At 41.3% G+C, this 19,357-nt stretch overlaps 1 protein-coding gene across 2 annotated transcripts; it reads right to left on the bottom strand.

The window, feature by feature from the left end:
- Positions 1–6: 6 nt before the first annotated feature.
- On the bottom strand, positions 7–19,107 carry MAN1B1 (mannosidase alpha class 1B member 1). Of its 2 annotated transcripts, XM_014256318.2 has the most exons (13): positions 18,776–19,105; positions 16,420–16,528; positions 15,140–15,276; positions 14,014–14,174; positions 12,237–12,346; positions 10,796–10,981; positions 8,579–8,727; positions 7,785–7,973; positions 6,753–6,943; positions 5,019–5,139; positions 3,165–3,362; positions 2,731–2,862; positions 7–1,916 (listed from the first exon to the last, which is right to left on the bottom strand). In XM_014256318.2, the coding sequence occupies exons 1-13, from the start codon at positions 18,905–18,907 to the stop codon at positions 1,713–1,715; spliced, it is 2,019 nt and encodes a 672-aa protein (XP_014111793.2). In that variant the 5' UTR covers positions 18,908–19,105; the 3' UTR covers positions 7–1,712. The 2 variants fall into 2 exon arrangements, with proteins under 2 accessions (XP_014111793.2, XP_014111794.2); XM_014256319.2 differs by lacking the exons at positions 15,140–15,276; positions 16,420–16,528 and having other exon boundaries at positions 18,776–19,107.
- Positions 19,108–19,357: the final 250 nt, after the last annotated feature.

Below are 19,357 nucleotides of genomic sequence, written 5' to 3'. Positions count from 1 at the left end.
ACGGAGTCCCTCTGATGACAGAAAAATGCGCATTTAAATAATTTGTAGAACGTCTCCATTTCTGCTAGTACGTGGAATGATAAATATTATAAAAAAGACTTAAAATAGTGGTCCCAAGAGTAACTTGTAACTCCAGCAAACAGAATGGATAAGCATAAAACAAATAAAGAAGCATCTTACTTTGCAAATCAAAGGTTACAATTACTATAAAATACCTCCCTCAGCCACTGGAAAATGAACCGTTAGAGTCAAATTCAGTCAGCTCCATTAATGGCCAGGGACCCCTGGATTCAGTGGGGACTGCAGCTCCTGGCCCTCGTGACACCCACTGATGGGAGAAGGAGACTTTCAGTGAGACTAACCTCTTCTGGAAATATAAGCAATTACATTTCTGAGATGTTATCTGTGAATATGGGACTGTCCAAGTCCAAATCCAAAAGGAAAAGCACTCTAGAAAGCTAATTTCCAAATTCATGGCTTAAAATTTGTAAATGCGCACATATAAAAATGAAAGATCCCAGGGCTCCTGTAAGATTCTTAAAAAACCTGTGTCTACTTTGTCTTCGACTAACCAAAATTACTTTCTCCAGTTCTACTGGGGCCTAGAACTGCTGTAATACCTTTAGACTGTCTACTTTTAACACTACTGCTGGAAATACCCAATGTATTTCTAAGGAAAAAAATAACTGAAAATTTCTCCACGGTCCAAGAAATTACAAATAACAGGAACTTTACTGTACAGTTGTAAGCTTGTTTTGAGCCAACAAACACCCATAAATGTGATATCTGAATGGGGAGGGACAGAAGGAGGCTGATACCTAATATGCTCACAAGTTTTCCCAGTGCCCAACCTCAGAAAGCAGCTTTTAGTCAGAATACCTGAGTCTAACTGATGCAAATAAGATATAAAATGCATGAGTAGTTTTACTTGCATTTCACATTATCTCCTGCATTCCTGCAGGGAAGTTAAAAAACTGCAATACCTCTACAAAATTATATACCACTTTGAGCCAAACCAGCAGCAAATTCTCTTTCACCGTTCGTTTCAGCCACAGCTTGAACAGACTGTTCAAAGTGCTCTACAAAACTAAGACACTATACAACAGATGCTCTGCTGCCTCTTCCTTCTCCTAAGGTGATCCAGCATAGCTCAGGAGTTTGGAATGAGATCAGAGTACCAGCAGCTATACTGACAGCTTCTCCCTGGGAGAGCACTACAGCTGTTCATTCCACTTTCCACCTGAACCACTGTCACAGTCTGACAAAGGAATGCTCTGTAATCCAGTGTTTCAGCGAATCCAGAATAAACCAGAAAACCGTAGGCTTACTTCTGCTCTCCGAGAACAACACTGTGCCCTAAGCCAACTCGCTACATTCCCAGTATTTAATGAGCATTTAGTAACACTGACGTAAGTGAGCTCTGGATCACCAGAGCGCCGAGAATGTCATGGTCCACACTACAATTACCTTCTGAACCTCATCATCAGTACCAGAAACCAGCTTAATATGGCACAGCTTTGCCCATCCCAGAAACAGGGATTAGATTTAAGACTGACATGATTTTTTCAAACCAGAGATGCTTTTCCCAAGCTTTTTTGTTTGCTGTTTGAAGTCAAAAAGGTGCATTATAGCATCTCTCCTCAAACCCTGAAAAGTAAAGTGACTTTTAGATAAAAATGCCACCATTGGAAGAAGATCCATTGATGCAGAGTCTATGCTGGCACCCAGATAGGGAGTGGATGAGCCTCCGTGTTAAAGATGTATTTGTCAAGGTTGATTAAGTCTACGTCATCTGAAAACAGCAGAAACATGTATTTGAGTGTTTCCCCAAGGAAGAAGCTCTCCATTTTATCCCGTGGCTCTGGATTACTGGGATTCTGAACGTTGTTAATGGAAGTATAACCACCTGTAGGAACCTGTGGGAAAAAAAAAAAATTATATCTTTACATAACCTAAAATATATTTTTACTTCCTAACACCCAGATGCACTTGGAGAAGGTAAGTGGTAAAAAACAGACCATCATGTTTTCATACTTTTCATTCCATCCTTGGTTTTCATTTACATATAAAGCTTCAGTAATGAAAAAAAAAAATCTCATTACATTTTAAAAGAAACTACAACGATAAATGAAGCAAAATATCCATTTGTGCTTAGGGTAGAAAGGTATCACAAAGAACATCCCTTTGAAGTTTCTGGACAAATAAACTGAAAGGAACCAGCAATTTCTCCATTAGAGCTGTAGGCCCAAGCCTTGTATCCATTTTCTTAAGAACAGACCACTGATGCTTGGTGCCACACTTGCACGGCATTATCAGTGGCATCTCCACACGCACTGTAGTCAGAGTGAATAGAAAACCCTTCTATTAAACCATTAATGCCATTTTGTGGTATTTTTTTTTCTTTGGCAACTGTAATTGAAGAGTTCTTTCAATCCAGCCATGTCCTTCTCAGCTTCCAAAGTCTAAAAAACTTCAGATTCTAACACTTTGGTAGTCTTGCCTACAGCTTCTGCATTTAGGTCTTTCATCAATATAATACAAGTTCTTTCACTATGTGGACTAAGCAGGGTATCTCCATCCATAAGAAAACAATTTTTCTGCGTATACTTACAAATTCCCCCACAGTTATCTGAAGAATCTTGAAACACAGTATGTTTTCCAAGTTGGTGTTAGAAAGAAAGTGAGCAAATACAGTCTTGACAGAACAAGGTCATTATGAACTGGCCTTACCCGGGTGTATCTGTTGAAATTCTGCAAGATTTCCCAGCCCCAATCTTGGTATTTCTTATCACCGGTGAATCTATACATATAAAAAAGGCTTTCCACAGTTTCTGGTCGCAGTAAGTTGTGCCTGTCTGCAGGCTGCAAGAGAAAAAATGGCCAGAGTATTTCAGATAGGGAATTTCCTCCAGGATACAGCAGGGAGAAAAAGAATTATTCACATCTCCATCTGCTCCTAAGAGTTTTCTAAGCATAAGTCAGCTTCTAAATATACTGCCGGGGTAACTAAAACCAAAGCCTAGGGTACAGCTAGAAGACAAGGCAGCAAAAGAATTAACTGCTTCACGACAAACCCCATCCCTAGTAACTGGCCAGGAGTTCAACAGCAGAATAGAGCTACGGAGAAATTGTGGAACTGGAGTTCAGGCCAGTTGTCTGTTTACCTTGATTTCCACATCCCTCTGGCCCTTCTGTGCATGGAGGTTGAAGTGTACGATCTCTGGGCTCAGGCCTGTCTCTACTTGAGCATACATCTGGTAGCAGGTTTCTATAAGAGTTTCAGCCAATTTCATATGATCAGCAGGCAGTCCATTGTGAGCTCCCAGTGCTAAAGTACCCGGCAAGAAGCAAACCAAGTGATCCTGCAAGACAAGACAACTCTTACTGAAGAGTTACACATCAAACGGTAAGGGGAGGTAGGGGGTCTGTGAGTGTACCTTTGTCTTCTTAATTTTTTTTTTCTTTCACTTCTTCAAAACACATTTCTGGTACCAACATGAGGATAACTTTTTAAAATCTGATGTAATGTAACATGAGGCAGGCAGCATTATTACAGAAATGTGTTTTTACGAAAAGTTCCAGAAAAAAAAAAAATCTCAGGTCACATTAAGGGAAAGGAGAGTGTCTTTTGGTTTACCAGAAGCATACATTTCATATCAGCTCATGCAGGGTGTTAACAGAACCACCTAAAGGCTTGGCTGTCCTTACTCTAGGGCTAATCTACCACTGATATAAGTAAGTAAGCACTTCAGATTAATGTCACATATGGGATCTCAAATGATTCTCAACTTTCAGAATCCAAGCTTAGGTCTCATCACCCAAAAACATAGTAAAATCACTCTGATGCCCCTGTATGGACCTTTAAAAGCTTCGTCCAGTCCTTAGGGAAAGCTGAGGGTTGTAAAAGCCAGCGTAGTCATAGGAGCCAAACATCTCCCACTTTTCCAGCTGGTCAGCATAAGAGACCCGTCCAGCCTTTCACCCAATAATAATGGATTAAAAGCAAAATCCCGACTCCCTGAAACACAAGGAAGTGTTCTGAAATGGACAGACACCTAAGCCAAACCTATCTGTCTCAATTCAACTCTGTCCTATCTTGGGATGGGGCAGCCCCCCCTACCCAAAACCCGGACTCTGGTCTTATTCACGGAAGATTTTTTGGAGAGCTTTTGGGAAATTCAGATCCAAAAAGCACATGCTGAAAACTAGAACTGAGTATCTTAAAAATACTACATGAGGAAAGGCTATATGTACATTAATAATACATCACCATCTTGTGTGTCACAAGCCGCACACACTACAATACTTGCACTGCATGAGATTTTTAACTGAAAGATCTTAAAATGCACATATTAGAAGCAGAGGGTTAAGATAAAAAATTTTTCCTACAGCAAACAGCATACTGTTTTACTGAAGAATCTTCCAGGTAGGAAAACAAAGATGTCATGAATGGGCAGAAACCTCCAAAATTGTTAATTTCTTTTTTAACCCCATAATACAATATTAGATGACATGCTTCTTTCAAAGGCAAATCTGAAAACACAGGTGTTCAAGTCTCTACGTATATTTTTGAATTATGGAAAATGACTAATACATAAAATAGGTATTATCTTAACAATTTCAGACACTGGAATTTTATGACCAAAACAGAAAAAAAGGAAAAAAGAGAGAGAGAATTTAGGTCCAGCACCAAAATGTTCAGTCTTGAAGGAAAAAAATGGGTTTACTTGAGTAACTCATAGAGAAGGCCCCCAGTTTACACATGTGTTTAGTATCTTCAAGGCAGTTATTCATTACTGCCATCACACTGGACAGATGTGTATATATAGATTGCCTTGGGTTTCAGGTTTTGGTTTTTTTTGGGGGGGGGGGGCGGGTTGGTTTTGTTTGCTTGTTGTTTGTTTTTCTTCATTGCTGCTGTTTTTTGAGGGGGAAAAGCTTTGCATTTGCCTCTGTGTTGGGTTTTATTTAAAGTTTGTAATGGTTTTTCTGTTTTCTTTTGCAGTTGTATTTCTTACCATCTTGGCACTGAAATGGCCATGAGCAAGCTCTCCTACAAAAGTAAGCTTCCTGGGTTCTGATCTCTGAAGAAGATGCTTTTTCACTCCTTCTATGGCTCTCATATAATCTTCCAACAGCCTGTGAAAAAAATCATTCCCAGTTGGCTCACATGCACACAGTCAGAATGCATTTGATCATAGCTGATGTTCAGCACAATCTTTTAGGCAACTGTTACTGTTATTAAAGTGTAATATTTAATGCAATGTGAAACTTAAAAAACCCCCTCAGTAACCATCAATGCAACATTAATTGGTTGTCACTACACTGTAGCAGTACCGGGTTTAGTTGAAAAGTAAACAGTAATACTTTTGTACTTACACAAATATTAAAGAAAACACCTGTAACTGTTTCTAGGCAATAACCAGATTTTACTTCAAAAATCCTTGGAAGCAGAGCTATTGAAATCACAGCAAACCTAGGCTGGGATGGACCTCTTGGAGGTCTCCACTTCAACCCTCTTTTCTGAGGCAGAGCAATTACATCAGTTTGTCTGAGTGGTTATCCAATTAATTTTTTAGTACCCCCATCCAAAGATGGAGATTCAAAGAGTTTGAACAGTCTTTTCCAACTGACCTTTTTAATTGTGAAACATTGTTTCACAGTAATTAAATTTTTCCTTGTTTTCATGTACTTTCAATATGGAAAACAACCTGTTGACTGTGAGGTTCACAGAATGCCGCTGTGGTCCCAAGGACACTGGTTCTCCATTTACAGTAAGGTAAGCCTTGGAAAGAGCAGTGATAAAAGCTTTGTTTGCAGAAAGGCATCTGCTCTGACACACAGAAATGCCTCCAACTGACACATTTTTGTTTGGTCTGCATTAAACTCCTTGAAATTAACAACATCTAACATAATCAGCTTATATACAGACTTGTCTTGAAGCAAAGCTTCTTTTCCAACATCTCTAACTCCTCCTTGCAAACACTCTTCCATTAACGCAGAACAGATAAAAGAAACATATGAGACTTGAAGAGGGACCTTCTGCAAGAGCACGTAGTGATCGAGCAAGGGTCTTTAAACTGAAAGCAAGTGGATCGATATTGGATATTTGGAAGAAATCCTTCCCTGTGAGGGTGGGAAGGCCCTGGCACAGGTTGCCCAGAGAGGCTGTGGCTGCCCCATCCCTGGAATTGTCCCAGGCCAAACTGAATGGGGCTTGGAGCAATCTGGGATAGTGGAATGTGTCCCTGCCCGTGGCAGGGGTGGAACTGGATGGGCTTCAAGATCCCTTCCAACCCAAACCAGTCTGGGATTCTGGAATTAAAGAAAAGACAACACGAACATCGAACTTCTGTCTCCTTTCACCTTTCACTAACAAACCCAGAGCAAACAGACATCGCTGTTGAAAGGAAATGCCCACAGTATTTCAAAAGTGTCTGATTATGCTCAATATCTATCGAAAACACTTCATTCTCATCTCCCGTCTGTGACGCTCCTCACATTTGATGGCCTGAGGAATAAAAGGTTTTTGTGGAGAGGAGGTTTTAAGACTAAGGCTAACTCTCCTCGTGTTCGTTCACCAAGTTACCACAGGTCTGTCTCTCTTTCCACTTAGATTGCTTTTAAAAACAGTAGTAAGTTCAGCTGACTCTTGGGGACATGCATTATTTTTCTTTAAGCAGCTAACTACAACGGAGAGTTTTACAGCTCAACTAATTATCGCACCAATAGGAGAAGTGTAAAGAACTTACTCATTTTCTTTCTTTCCGCCCTGAATCCACTGCTTGAGCAGATACTCGTAGTAGCTGTCAGCTCTGGCTCCCAGAGTGTAGACCCCCAGGTGGGTGAACTGCCCGCTGTTGGTGTTTATGAACATAGGCACGAGCCCATCGTTTTTCCCTGGGAGTGTGTGAACATGTTTCATCACCTCATCTACGGCTTTCTACAAGAAAGAGAACGGCAAACATAAACTATAGGTATAAATGAGGTACAGAACTGTGTCTAGTCACTATAGTGCAGTAACAAATCTGTAACTTTTATTCCCCCCAATTAGATTCAGGGGAATCAAGTTCAGCTAGAGCAATATGTTAAATTCAAGATTTCAGACTTTTGGACTCCCAAAATATGGTGTTCTATGTTCAAGTACTCTAAAGCAATTGTAACCGTTTCCTTTCCTTGAAGGCAAGCGCACTCGAAAGCCCGTACTACGACGCTCAGATTTACTCAGACTCGCAAAGTAGAAGTCCAGCAAAAGTAACAGCTACATTGATCTATTTAGGAATAGCAAAGGTTCTTTGAATTACTGCATTCTTCAACACTGAGCTGTGGATACAGTTCAAAATAATAACATCAGCAAACGAAAAGAAAAGTGAAAAATATTATTTTCTCTGAAATTCTTTTTATTTCAACTAACGTTTCCCTCTACAGTGACCTGCTCTCGGACTCTCATCTAGCGAGTGACATTTTAGTTCCTTGGATGGTAACATTTTGGTTTTGTTCTCTGCATACAGAAAACGGTATCAAGAAACCACGCTCAGAAATTATGGGTTTTTTTAGTTAAAAGCTAGTTCTGAGGACGAAAAATAATTACTCATCTCCACTACTACTTTTGGTATTCAATAAAATAATGGAATATTTTGTTTCTTTTTCTTCCCTTTTCTAGAGTTTCACAACTTCTTTATCGTAACTTACAGACTCCTGAGACCGTGAGTACTGATGAAGAGTCAGTGGTAGAGCTGCAGAGAAAAGGAAAAAGAGAGTGACATCACCTGATTCTTCCATACCTGGAATTTCTCATCTCCAGTCAGACGAGAGAGCTCCCTAAATTCCAACTGAATGCTGGTCACCTCTGCCACAGTGCTGTCAGATGTCCAGCGAGGGGGATGTGCAGTGCCCCGACCAATGTTGACATCAGAATATGGTATCTTGGAGGGGGTCTTGAATGCTGGCATAAGCCTGTTTCCAATGTCTTTCTAAAGAAAACCCAGGAGCGCAAGACAAAACAACAAACCAACCAAAAATACATATATACACATGCACATCCTATTAGATTTTCTTCATAAAGCAGACAGAAAAGGAGAGAACAGCGGCTTAGTTTTAGATGATGCAAGCAACTAAAGAAATTTAGAAAGTCATTGTTAAAGTGACAGTCGTTCATAGCAATGAGAAGAGTTTCCACCTTGTCCTTAGCACTGCACGCCTCATCTGAGGCTGCAATGCCTATCATGCAGTCACTGGCTGATCTAGCTGATCTGATGTGGTGGCTGATGCCGTTAAGACACACAGAAAGGGCAACAAAAGACAACTATTACCCTTTGCCAATAATTTATTTACTCTTTTGTGTTATTAACCTTCTGCTGGTCAGCCATTCATCAGCAGAAGAGCAACCAAACACGAAGAGGTGACAAACACAGCAAGGCTTTGAGCAGGCTTCAAAGCTTAATGGCAAATGCCTTTCCCACCACTCTAAATATGAAACTGTTAAAAACCAGCAACGTTTAACTTTCTGAGGAATCTTCCCTCAAATTTCCAATATGGAATACAAAACCCAGTTTCACTTGTAAGTCAAATCACTCACAGCTTTTTCCAGAAAAAGGCTATCTCCGGAGAGGTGGTAGGTGCTCAGCAAGCCACCCAGGATACGGATAGTGCTCTCAAATAGGTTCACATCCACATTTTTATCAAATATTAAATCATTTGCTACCCATTTCCTTGCTTCTTCAAACTCTGCAAAGCATAAAAGGTAGTCCAGTTATGAACTTCTAGTGTGTTCCAACAACTAAAGACATGAGTACTCCATAGACCCATGACAGTTTCTTGTATTTGTCCACAGAGATATTTTAGATCGAAAATTAAAAAAGAGCAGATCCTGGCAGAAGTTTCATTACCATTGGCTTAATTCTTATTCAGCACACACCACAGATGCATACAGAGAGATATACCCAACAAAACAGCAAGTCCTTAACAGTTTAAGAAAAGAAGAAATAAGAGGAGTTTTTTAGTAAAATAGTCCAGAAATTTAAATCTTTCAAATCCATCCATTTGACTTGTCAGATAATTAGTTACACCTCCACAAAGCCTTATGGTTTTAATTAAATCTTTTTCAACCAAAGCTATTATCTACCTAGATTACAGGTAACATTGTCAGTTAACAGTTACAGCCTAGCAATGTCCTTGGGAGCCTGCTTCCTGCAAGATGTTGCAATTTTTTCCCCTAGAAACAGAAATGGCTGTTTATCACACTACTAATTCAAAAGAAAGGTTAAAAGAAAAGCCATATTAGGTTCATCAACCAGCATAGCAGCTGGTATCACAGTATCACTCAATGACTGCTTTGGCAAAGGGTCTCTCTCCGTGGTGCACGTGAGTCAGCTTAGCCCTCACAACTGGAGGCTGAGCTATTTCAGAGATCTCAGAGCTTCTGGAAACTCCTGCTTGTGAGAAGCAGCAGAACAACCAGCTTGCCAGAAATGGAAGGTATTCCTTAGGAGATGAACTCCGATGCCTTTGCACCCTCTGGTCTTGGAAGCTGGGCAAATACAGGATGTTAGGCACATTGAGAGGAATTACTAACAATCTCCAGTCAGTGTTGTCAGCAGTACAACAAAAAAGGCAGAGTTCTCTGCCACAGAAGCTGTTGCTTTCTGATAAGAAAGACTGGCAGCCTCAAACAGAACTTGCATTTACATAGCATTTGTTATACAGAAGAAATTCCAGGAGCTCTCTAAGGCAGTCAGCAGAACTGTAGAATAGAATAGAATAGAAATAGAATATAATAGAAATAGACATAGAAATAGAATAGAATAGAATAGGAATAGAATCCCTCACCAAGAATCCATTTTCAACACATCTCAAATACTAGTAATTTATGTTAAAAACTCTACTCAGTTCACAGTTAATTTTCTACGAAAAAAAGAGCAGCACACTGACAACTTGATGAAGCTTCAAGATAGCCTGCTCAGGCCTAGGGCTGCACACACATGACATATTATTTTACACAAACTTCAAAGGTAAAAGAGACAGAACCATTAAATACTTGGAGTATTTATTGTACCCTCACTGGCAGCTCTGTTCTTCCCATCTTGACAAAAAATGCTGCAAGATTAATAAAAGTTTACAAAGGTGGCTATCTACCACAGTTAAATAGATACAGTTCCAGAAAATTTTAAATACCATTAAAAAAAACCCTCTGCATCACCAAAAAACAAAATCCCAACCAACCCAAACAGCCAACAACAAAAAAATGGTCTTAAACACTGATTAAGCATTTAAGATTTTTGCAACAGAACTGCAAAAATTTTTTGGCTTACTTTTTAAAATCTGTTCAAAAGTTTTATAACACGCTCATTTCCAGAATAACTCTCAAAAATACAGACAGCAAAACAATTCAGGAAAGAGGTACTGAGCATTCCCTTTCTCCAACCATGGATTTCTTATAGCTTTCTTAAAGCCATAGAAGAAGTATTGATATTAGGTGTGATAAAACAAGCAAGGAACATACTGGGAAACTACCCAAGAGTGATGGGCAGAAAGCCTCCAGTGGCTGTATAATGGCATAGCGGCTTTAGTACAGAAACAAAGACCAGAAAGTTTATTAAAACATCCCTCAAATTCTACCAGATATATACATTACATATACATATATATGTATGCATGTATTTACCCTCACAGGAAAGCTGAATTTATAGGCCACATGCAATAAATATTCCCCTCAAAGAACTCTGAATGTGCACTGCCTGAAGAAAAATTAAGAAATTATTTTAGAGGGAAAAAAAGGAAGAGGAAAAAAAATTACCTTCTTTTAAGCCTAAAATCCACAAGGTATCCAAAGCGTCAATCAAGGTAAGCCCAAGTCCAAACCACTCACTGTAGGACTTGGACAAAGGCTTCAGCTCATCGTGGCCCCAGGCAAAATCCTTGTACCCTTTCCAGGCATGGCGGAAGGCTTCAATCACAGCCAGCTGGCGCTCATTGATGGGCACTGTAAAGGAGAAAGAGCACCTTGCTCAGGACTTCTGCAGGGCACCGATGAAGCTCTACTACACACCACTTTACTGCATTCCACCGAAAATAATTTTTTTTCCAAACTAACTGATCAGCGCAATGTTAAAAACACCCTTGCACTCTTTTCAGAACAGCCTTTCCACTGCAGAATAACCAGTTAGTGTTTGCAGTCAGCAACTCAGCCAAGCAGAAAGAGATTTCTCCCTGGCAACAAAACTGTCACTTCTACAAATAAAACATTAAAATAATCACAAGCACAGTTGTAGATGAGTATCACTAAAGCTCAAAGAGATGAAAGTCAGGAAACACCAGATTAAGATCCATGGCAATTCAGGTACCGAATACATATGCTTAACAATAAAATTCTTAGCTAATTCGACACATAACATTTTTTCTTCATCCTCCCTCCCTTACTAACTGCTTTCTGTTAAATTTAAAATCAGTTCTACAAAATTATTCTATTGAACTTTCTATTTAATACCAAAATAGAAAGAAAATTTACATTTTCCATCTTGGTAAAACCATTTCTTTTCCATAGGTGTACTGTTTTTTTGCTTGCAATGTGCCATGAAGCGGAGCTCATGTTACACACTGAACACGAAAACTTTCAAGCCGTTAGATGAAATTTTGAAAAATTACGAAAAAACACTTCTAGAGTGGGAAACACTGAGCAGCATAACTAACTCCATAAATATTAAGCTTGCAGAAGTGCAAATACATCACACTGAAGTATGTCACGTTTATCACACCAGAACTTCCCGGTTTCTTTTCTGAACCCAGAAAAAGGAACAACAGGTTCTTTGTTCCACAAGCGCAGCAACTTCAAAAACAACTTCTGCACCTTTCTGGTGAGCCTTAAAAAGAGTTCCATTCAGTTCAGGGAGGAAGTCACTTTCCCTGCATTTGCAGAACAAAAGGAAAGGCACAGCTGAAAAGTAAGCTCTCTCTTTCATGGCCTCCTTCTCAAGGTTATCCTGTCCTGCCTCCTCCCAGAGGCTGTATTTAGAAGATTTGTCTCTAAAATTTATTCTCAAATTCTGAAGGCTAACAAGCATGAAGGCTGGCATAGTGAAACAAGAACACTAGAAAATTAGGATGTTCCAGGCAAGCAATCTCTCCTACGCTTTTTGTTTCCTTTAATCAAAATAAATAAATAAAATAATGTGTATGGGGAGAAACTGCACAACTTAAACCATAAAAGCAAACAAAAAAAGGTATCATTAGCTATTTACCTGCTTCTTTCTGGTCTTCAGCTTCCACAGATGAATGTTTTTCTGGTTCTGTTATTTTATTGGATGGAGGTTCAGTGCTTTGGTCAGGTTCTATCACTGCTCCTCTCCAGCTGCAAATACAAGGGACTGTAATTAAGATTTATTTTGGTCACAGAAAATCATGCAAGTGAATGGGACTTATCTCTGCATTTCCTTTATCACACGATACTTTGATGAAACAGAAGTTAGATTTTGTATCAATGAACAAAACAGCTATGTTGCCCACTAGGTAAGTTTTCCGTTCAAAGAAATTTTCTTCGCAGAGAAATTTTACTTGATTAAGAAATGTGTGTTACAAGCTCTTAGAAATTCATTAAATATCTTGGCAATGGAATTTAATAAAAAACTTCTTAAAATAAATCAAACACCTGAAAATGCTGTATTACAGGCAACTTGTTATCTACCAGCTTTGAAATTACCACAGTAGCTACTAATGCTAAATAGTACCACATAAATGATGATCACCAAAACTCATCATTAAGCACAAAGGATGAGATGCTCAAACTACTAACTCTGCTATCAAGGGAACACAAGCCTTCTCTGCCACCACAGATGGGTAAGACAGTTTTTACAGGTTTTTATGAAGAATCTCCTGATGGAGATTTCAGAATGGACTTCAAGTCAAGCCAAGTTCATATCAAGATCAAACAATCTCGACCATACCATTTAATACATAGGTATGTTGCCTTTGAGCCCATTATATGCTTCCTAAGGGAAGCAGGCTTACAGGACCTTTAAAGTCTGTCTTCTTTACAGTCAGCACACCTTCTTAGATAAATGCCATATTTCATTTCTTACTTTCATTCTTTAAATTTGTAACTAGTCTTCACTATGTTTTCATTGATCTTGCAAGTTCTCTTGTTACCACCTGTTTAACCCTGCAAGTTATAGCACATGCAAAAGCAAAACAATAAAACACTTTCAGACCATATTGACAGCCAAAATGCTGAGCCAGTCACAGCTGTGATGCTATGACCAGCTCATCTGAGCCAGTGCTAAAGTGCTAAACACATAAAAACCTCAAGCTTCGTGTTCCAAGTCTGAAGAACCTCTGCTGAACTTTTAGTAAACTTTTCTATACGTGCATTACTTTCCTTCACTTACTCCTAAATCTAAACACTTCCATAACCATATAAGCACAGATCTTCTGTTAAAGATACTACTAGATACTGTACATCCCTGTACAAGGGATGAATTATCTCGTAAGAAAGAAGTAAGCACATGGTGTTACACACGCACAACTACGTACACATGCGTTGGTTCTGTCTGGTCGGCCTGGGCCCGCTCTGTTTAGTGGCGCCAACCCACAAGCAGCACTGACACTGCTATCACTTTCTAAACCTGCCCCAGGACAAAAACACTTGCAGCAGCACTATTATATTGATGCTTACATTAGTATTTATTACAACAAACAGCAGAAACCTCTGGACGCGAAGAATCCTGAACATTAAAAGTACCTAAGTGCATTAGAAATACAGCCGGCCTTGCACAGCTTCAAACCCTCTGCAGCTTTTGGTACAAACAGTAAAATAAGAGAAACTGCACATTTGTCAAAATTAAATCTATCAGCCTAGTAATATCAGCAGCTGTCAGGCCAGGCCGGAGAACAAACCCATGCAAACAAAGAAAATAACCTCAGACGCATACAATGAAAAGCTCTTACAATTTTCACTCCAACGCTCAATGGATCTTGGGGGGGCAAGGGGGAAGCACTGTACCTTGCCTGAAATGTTTCTACCTGATAATGGATTTCTCTGTTTCCTCTACTTTATCCACTTCGACCAGCCCTTCTACAGCCCTCATGGTATCATACTGGGTCTTCAGCCTCGTGTCTCTCCATGGTGCCTTGAGCTGAAGATTGGAAGGACCACGACGAACGTGAGGCAGTTTTGGTGGCTTCTGAGAATATAAAGGGAAAAAAAAAATGCGCTTGGTAAGTTGCAGAGATGGTAAAATTTCAAACTGTAAATCAACATCATTCCAGTAGCAAGCATAAATTCAGATAAATCTTATTTTGTTTGTTTTGCAGCGTGCAAATTCTGACCTGAATGGAAGGTATGCTAAAAACCTTGTGTTTCTGTTTGCTTTAAACCTTTGGTAAAATCATCCAGTTCTTAAGTTTACACTGATAAATTACTTCTAAACTACCTCTACTGCTACCAGTATTCGTTTAACACGAGGCAGTGACAAAGGATTGTAAAGATATTTGATTCCCTTTTATTAGGCACAGTAAATTTACGAGAATTGGCAAAAAGAACACAAAAAAAAGTTTCCACAATGCCAGTGTAAATACTAAGAATTACTATACATGTACATTTTTGCATGATGAAGAAAATATTTCACACAAAATTTTGTATTCGTTAACTGAAAATCCCTGAATTCATGAGATAAATCCATGACAAACGACACAGTAACCAGTATTCCTTTGCTCTACTAATTCACACAGTTGATGTTCCTTTCCCACTGCATTCCCCACAAACGTAACCCTTCAAAACCTCCTATCATCTGCTCTTTCTGATGCTATTTCTCAAGCTCCCAGATAAACCATGACTCCAGGCTCCTCACAAGAGTGGAGACTGATGCATACAGCACAAGCGAAGCCTCAAGTAAGAGGTCACTGTGACCTAAAGTCCCGGCACTCCTTGGCAGAGCAATGAGTGAAAAACAGCATACAGAACATGTAAATAAAAAATACAAAGGCAAGAAATACTACACCAAAACCCTTCCTGAGAGGACAGCATTCCACCAAGAGCACGCTTATTCCAAGTTTTAACTCCTTCCTCCACAACAACTGCTGGAACCAAGCACAATTTGCCTTCACAAACTCTTTGTGGCATTAGAAAACAAATTTTTTCTCGCATTACCTGCAGTGAAAGCTCAGGGTAGTCTCCATGGTTGGCATCTGCTTTCTGGGGCGCTGGCAGAACAGCTGGATTTGCCAGCTTTAATCTAGGAATTTCTTGTTCTGTCCTCTGATCATCCAACAATTTGTTTGTTATAGCTAGACACACAAAGGAATACTCATATACACATACTTAGCATATGGAATCAACAGTTAAGGCTGCAGTTATAAATTTGTAACAGTTTGCTGTATTCAAGTAGTAGATGCACCTCCACAAACTGTTTGCATCCACAAAACATTGATAAACACACACTAATTGCTAGATACAAAGTGTATTTTGGTATTAATCCTCTCCCCAATATAAAAGAAGGCTGCTAAAAGGCACACAGGGAATTTTAAAATTGCTACTATTTCAGTTTTTCAATACAATCCATAATATCAGAGGTAAATATGCATTAGTATTACACAAATGCCTGGAATGTCTAAACTGACAGGAAGTCAAAACCAAGAGAGGATTACCTTATTCTAGTGCTTAGGTTTAAGCTACCTGTATCTACATACAAACATAATAAAAAAACACACTCGAAACCTTCAAATCTTAACCAACTGTCATAGTTTAGGAATGGTACTCCCCAATTCAGAGTTCCCTGAAACCACAGAAAGCACACTGCCATTCTCTTTCCCTTGTCTGTTTTCCCCTTCCCGTTCCCCTTCCCTCTGGGGTGGATGAGTTGAAAATTGGAGGCACAAAAGGCAAAGATCACAGGTTGAGATAAGAACAATTTTGGGGAAACAGTAATGAAATAAGAAAACAAACAGTAAGGCCAGCAGTATTAATAAAAAAAGGTATAAGGAAAAGAAACTATTTACACGAAGGCAAGAATACAGACAGCTGCTCCTGCCATGTTCTCTCTACCAGAAGGAACCCCTTTTCCCTGGCACAGAGAGTTCCTTTCTCCCCTCTCCCATGCCCAGCAATGACTGATGCGGTACAGAATAACATCCAGGGCTTAGCTACACCCTCTCCCAGCTACTTCAACAAGTTAACTATCCTGGCTGAAACCGAGACATCAACTAAAACAAAATGTTGCTCTAGTCAAGATAAAGAAAGCAAAGGCATACAAAAATATTTTTGATTAAGAATCACGTAATTCAAACATCACATAAAATCATCTCAGAATTGCACTTTAATGAATACACCCAGTCATTACCAATGGAAATGAAAACTGATTATAAGACCCACAACAATCTCCTAACTCTAACACCTCATTCTGGCAATTCTGAGCTGTACAGAACACATACTTTTCCATGCTTCCCCCACGCTTGTGTACGAAATTACTCCACACACTGCCAAGAATGCAAACAGGAAGAGAATGACACTCCGCTGGAGTCGGGACAGCTGCTTCCATTTCTTTAGGAGAGAAAAGTGAAAGAAAGAATATTTAGCATGACATTAAGATCCTACTTGGTTAAAAACAAACTGTTATTGGTTCATTCAGATTAAAACCCACAAAACTGAGTAGGTTTAATTTTATCCTGTTTCCAACTGCATATATCCATTGCTTATTTTCTTCGATGAAGAGAAAAAAGAAATCCAACCAGCTAGCATAAGAAGCTCACAAAAACATAAGAGCCACTTGCTGCAAGAACCTCAGAACCTGCCAAATGCCAAGACTCCCAGAAAGCTTCAACTACAGCTGATTTTGAGCACAATCTCCACTGACTGACCTGAGCACCTGCCCAGCTATCAACTGGGAAATCAGCCAAAGGCCTCTTTCCTCCTGGCTGGGGAGGGACTGCAGAGTTCACATGCAAAATTAGAAACAGAAGAAAATGGTAGGAAAACTAAAACTGTTCCTGCAGTAAAGAAAGGTTCAAAATAAGCTGAGCACCGATCACTGGAAAGGTTGTGGGTTTGATCCTTTTATAGGCCGATTGCTCAGAGAGTGGGTCCCTTCCAAACCAGAATATTCTGTCAATTTGTGAAAGAGAAGTCAGGTATCCAGGCTCTGACAAGCGTGGGAACTGTCACACAGAACAAGTTCTGCACCACAAAAAAATAAGCCACCAACCTGCAGCAAAGTGAAAATGAAGTAAAACACCAAAACAATGAGCAAGACAAACCCACAATTTTCAAGCTTAGTCCTGGGCAAAAATGTATTGTTAACATTAGATTATATACAACAATGACTAGATTATACACAACAATCACTGAAAAATTAACAGCAAATTACATTAACCTGAAAGAGGCCAAGATACAATAACTTCCATTTACAGAGAGAGAAGTTGGAGTTAAACATTAAGTGCTAAATTATCACTGTTACTTTTCCAACAGTCTCCTGAAATTCACTACTGATTTGGGTATACAGAGAGGGAACTTCATCGCTAATGCTACACTTGGGAGCAACCTTTCCCACAAACCACACAGTACTTCCCACAGTCCTCATCCTCTTAGCAACAGGCAGAGGCCGGAAATGTCTCGGTGGAGAACAACAGTATCAATGTGACACTCTGAGTCCCATGGTACAGTTTCCTGACTTCCACCTGCACTGTTGACTGTACAGTAATACTATACACCCTTTTCTGTGCACACTGCAAGATGCTGGTCCCACTGTGTCATCTTCAGTTCTACCTCCTGGGAAAACTGTATAACCCTCTTCCCACTGCAGAAAGATGCTTCAAATCCAGCAGCCCTGTGGTTCATCAAGGTAGGATGGAAAAAGAAGCTTTAACTGTGGTGTCTCGCAAAGGGTAGGAGTAAGGCACAAGAACAGAACGTGTGAGGGCATTCACCACTTACTGGGTTTTTTTGCTCACAGAGAATAAGGATAAAATTAACGATGATGACTCGGGCTCATACCTCTCTAGCTGGTAATAAAAACAAAACTGTGGGACCGTGTGCCTAAACAGGTTCTTCATACACTTCATCTGATGACCTGTGAAGCCTCTGTAGGTGACTATACATCATCTCCTACCTGTAACAAGAGCTATCTTGTCTCTTTGACTCACTCCTTCCTCACAAGACTCTCCAGCCCAAGACTCCCATCCCACATGAAGCTGCCTGCCCATTCTACCCACAAGCAGACAAAAGGTCACTTCCCAGACCTCTACCAGAGAACCCCTCTCCTCACACTCAGCTTTCACACTGAAAGTAGAACTGTTGCCTTTACTCTCCTAGGACAGAAGACAGGACACTCTCCTTAAGCCTTAACGCAGGGAACAAAGGCACAGAAACCAAATCTCATTCCCCTCATTCCTGTCCAGAGAGCGCAGCGTTGACCCTCAAACGTCCAAAAGCAGAGGACAGGTCTTTACCGTATGCCCCCGTCCCAGCTCTGTTCGTGAAAATAAAGACATGACGTGGAGATGCCTCAGCCTCACACCGCGCCTTACACACCCCTACCCCACGGAGAGCAGCCCCGCGGGCACTCCGAGAGCGGAGTCCTGCGCGGGGCCGACCCAGCGCCCGAGGCCTACGGCCGTGGCCTCAGCCCGACTCAGAACTGGGGGACCACGCCAGATCGCCCACGACACTCCAGCTGCACCTAAGCCCAGGGACGCTTCTGGCCGCTAAATTGCCCTCCCCCATCGCCAGGTACCCCCCGCACCCAGCCCGGGGATACCCCCGGTACCGCACAGCTCCCCGCGTGGCCCTCACCCGCCAGCAGGAGCGCCGCCGCCAGGCCTTGCCGTTGTTGTAGCCACCGACCCCGACCGCCTCCTCCGGGCCGAGAGTGACGGAGATGAAGTCCCGGCGCGGCGGTCCCGCGGCGGCGGCACCCGAGTACATGGCGCCGCCTCAGGGTCCCCCTGCCGCCATCGCCCCGCGGCGCGGAGCGGCAGCTTCCGGCAACCGCTTCCGGTGCCGCTCTGGCGCCGGCGCGTCCCTGCTCGGTGGTAGCGGGGCGAGGTGGAACCTAGAGCGCCCGACGGCGCCGCGGAGGCTCCGGCCCTGAGGAAGCCCCATACGGGAAGGACCCTCTCCGCGCGCGGGCGGGCGGGGGTTTCAGCCCCCGCTGCCCACTCGCCGAACCGCCCCGAGGCCGCAGCCCTGGGAGTGGCCCCGGCCCGAACCTCCCACCTACTTTACCGGTTCCGGCTTCAGGCCGGGGGACTCGGGGCTGCGTTGGTTTTGCCCTTGTCTCTCGCTGTCCCGGCGCACCTCGCGAACCGCGCCGTGCCCAGCGAGGACAGCAGCTGCCGGGGTGGGCAGTGAGGCAAAGGAGAAGCTGGGAATCCT

The sequence above is a fragment of the Pseudopodoces humilis genome, chromosome 22 (genome assembly GCF_049639895.1).
Source record: "Pseudopodoces humilis isolate 2021_Gansu_Grassland_sample_001 chromosome 22, ASM4963989v1, whole genome shotgun sequence".
Taxonomy (NCBI): domain Eukaryota; kingdom Metazoa; phylum Chordata; class Aves; order Passeriformes; family Paridae; genus Pseudopodoces; species Pseudopodoces humilis.
Note: the sequence above shows the minus strand (reverse complement) of the source record. Positions and strands in the feature narration are given on the sequence as shown.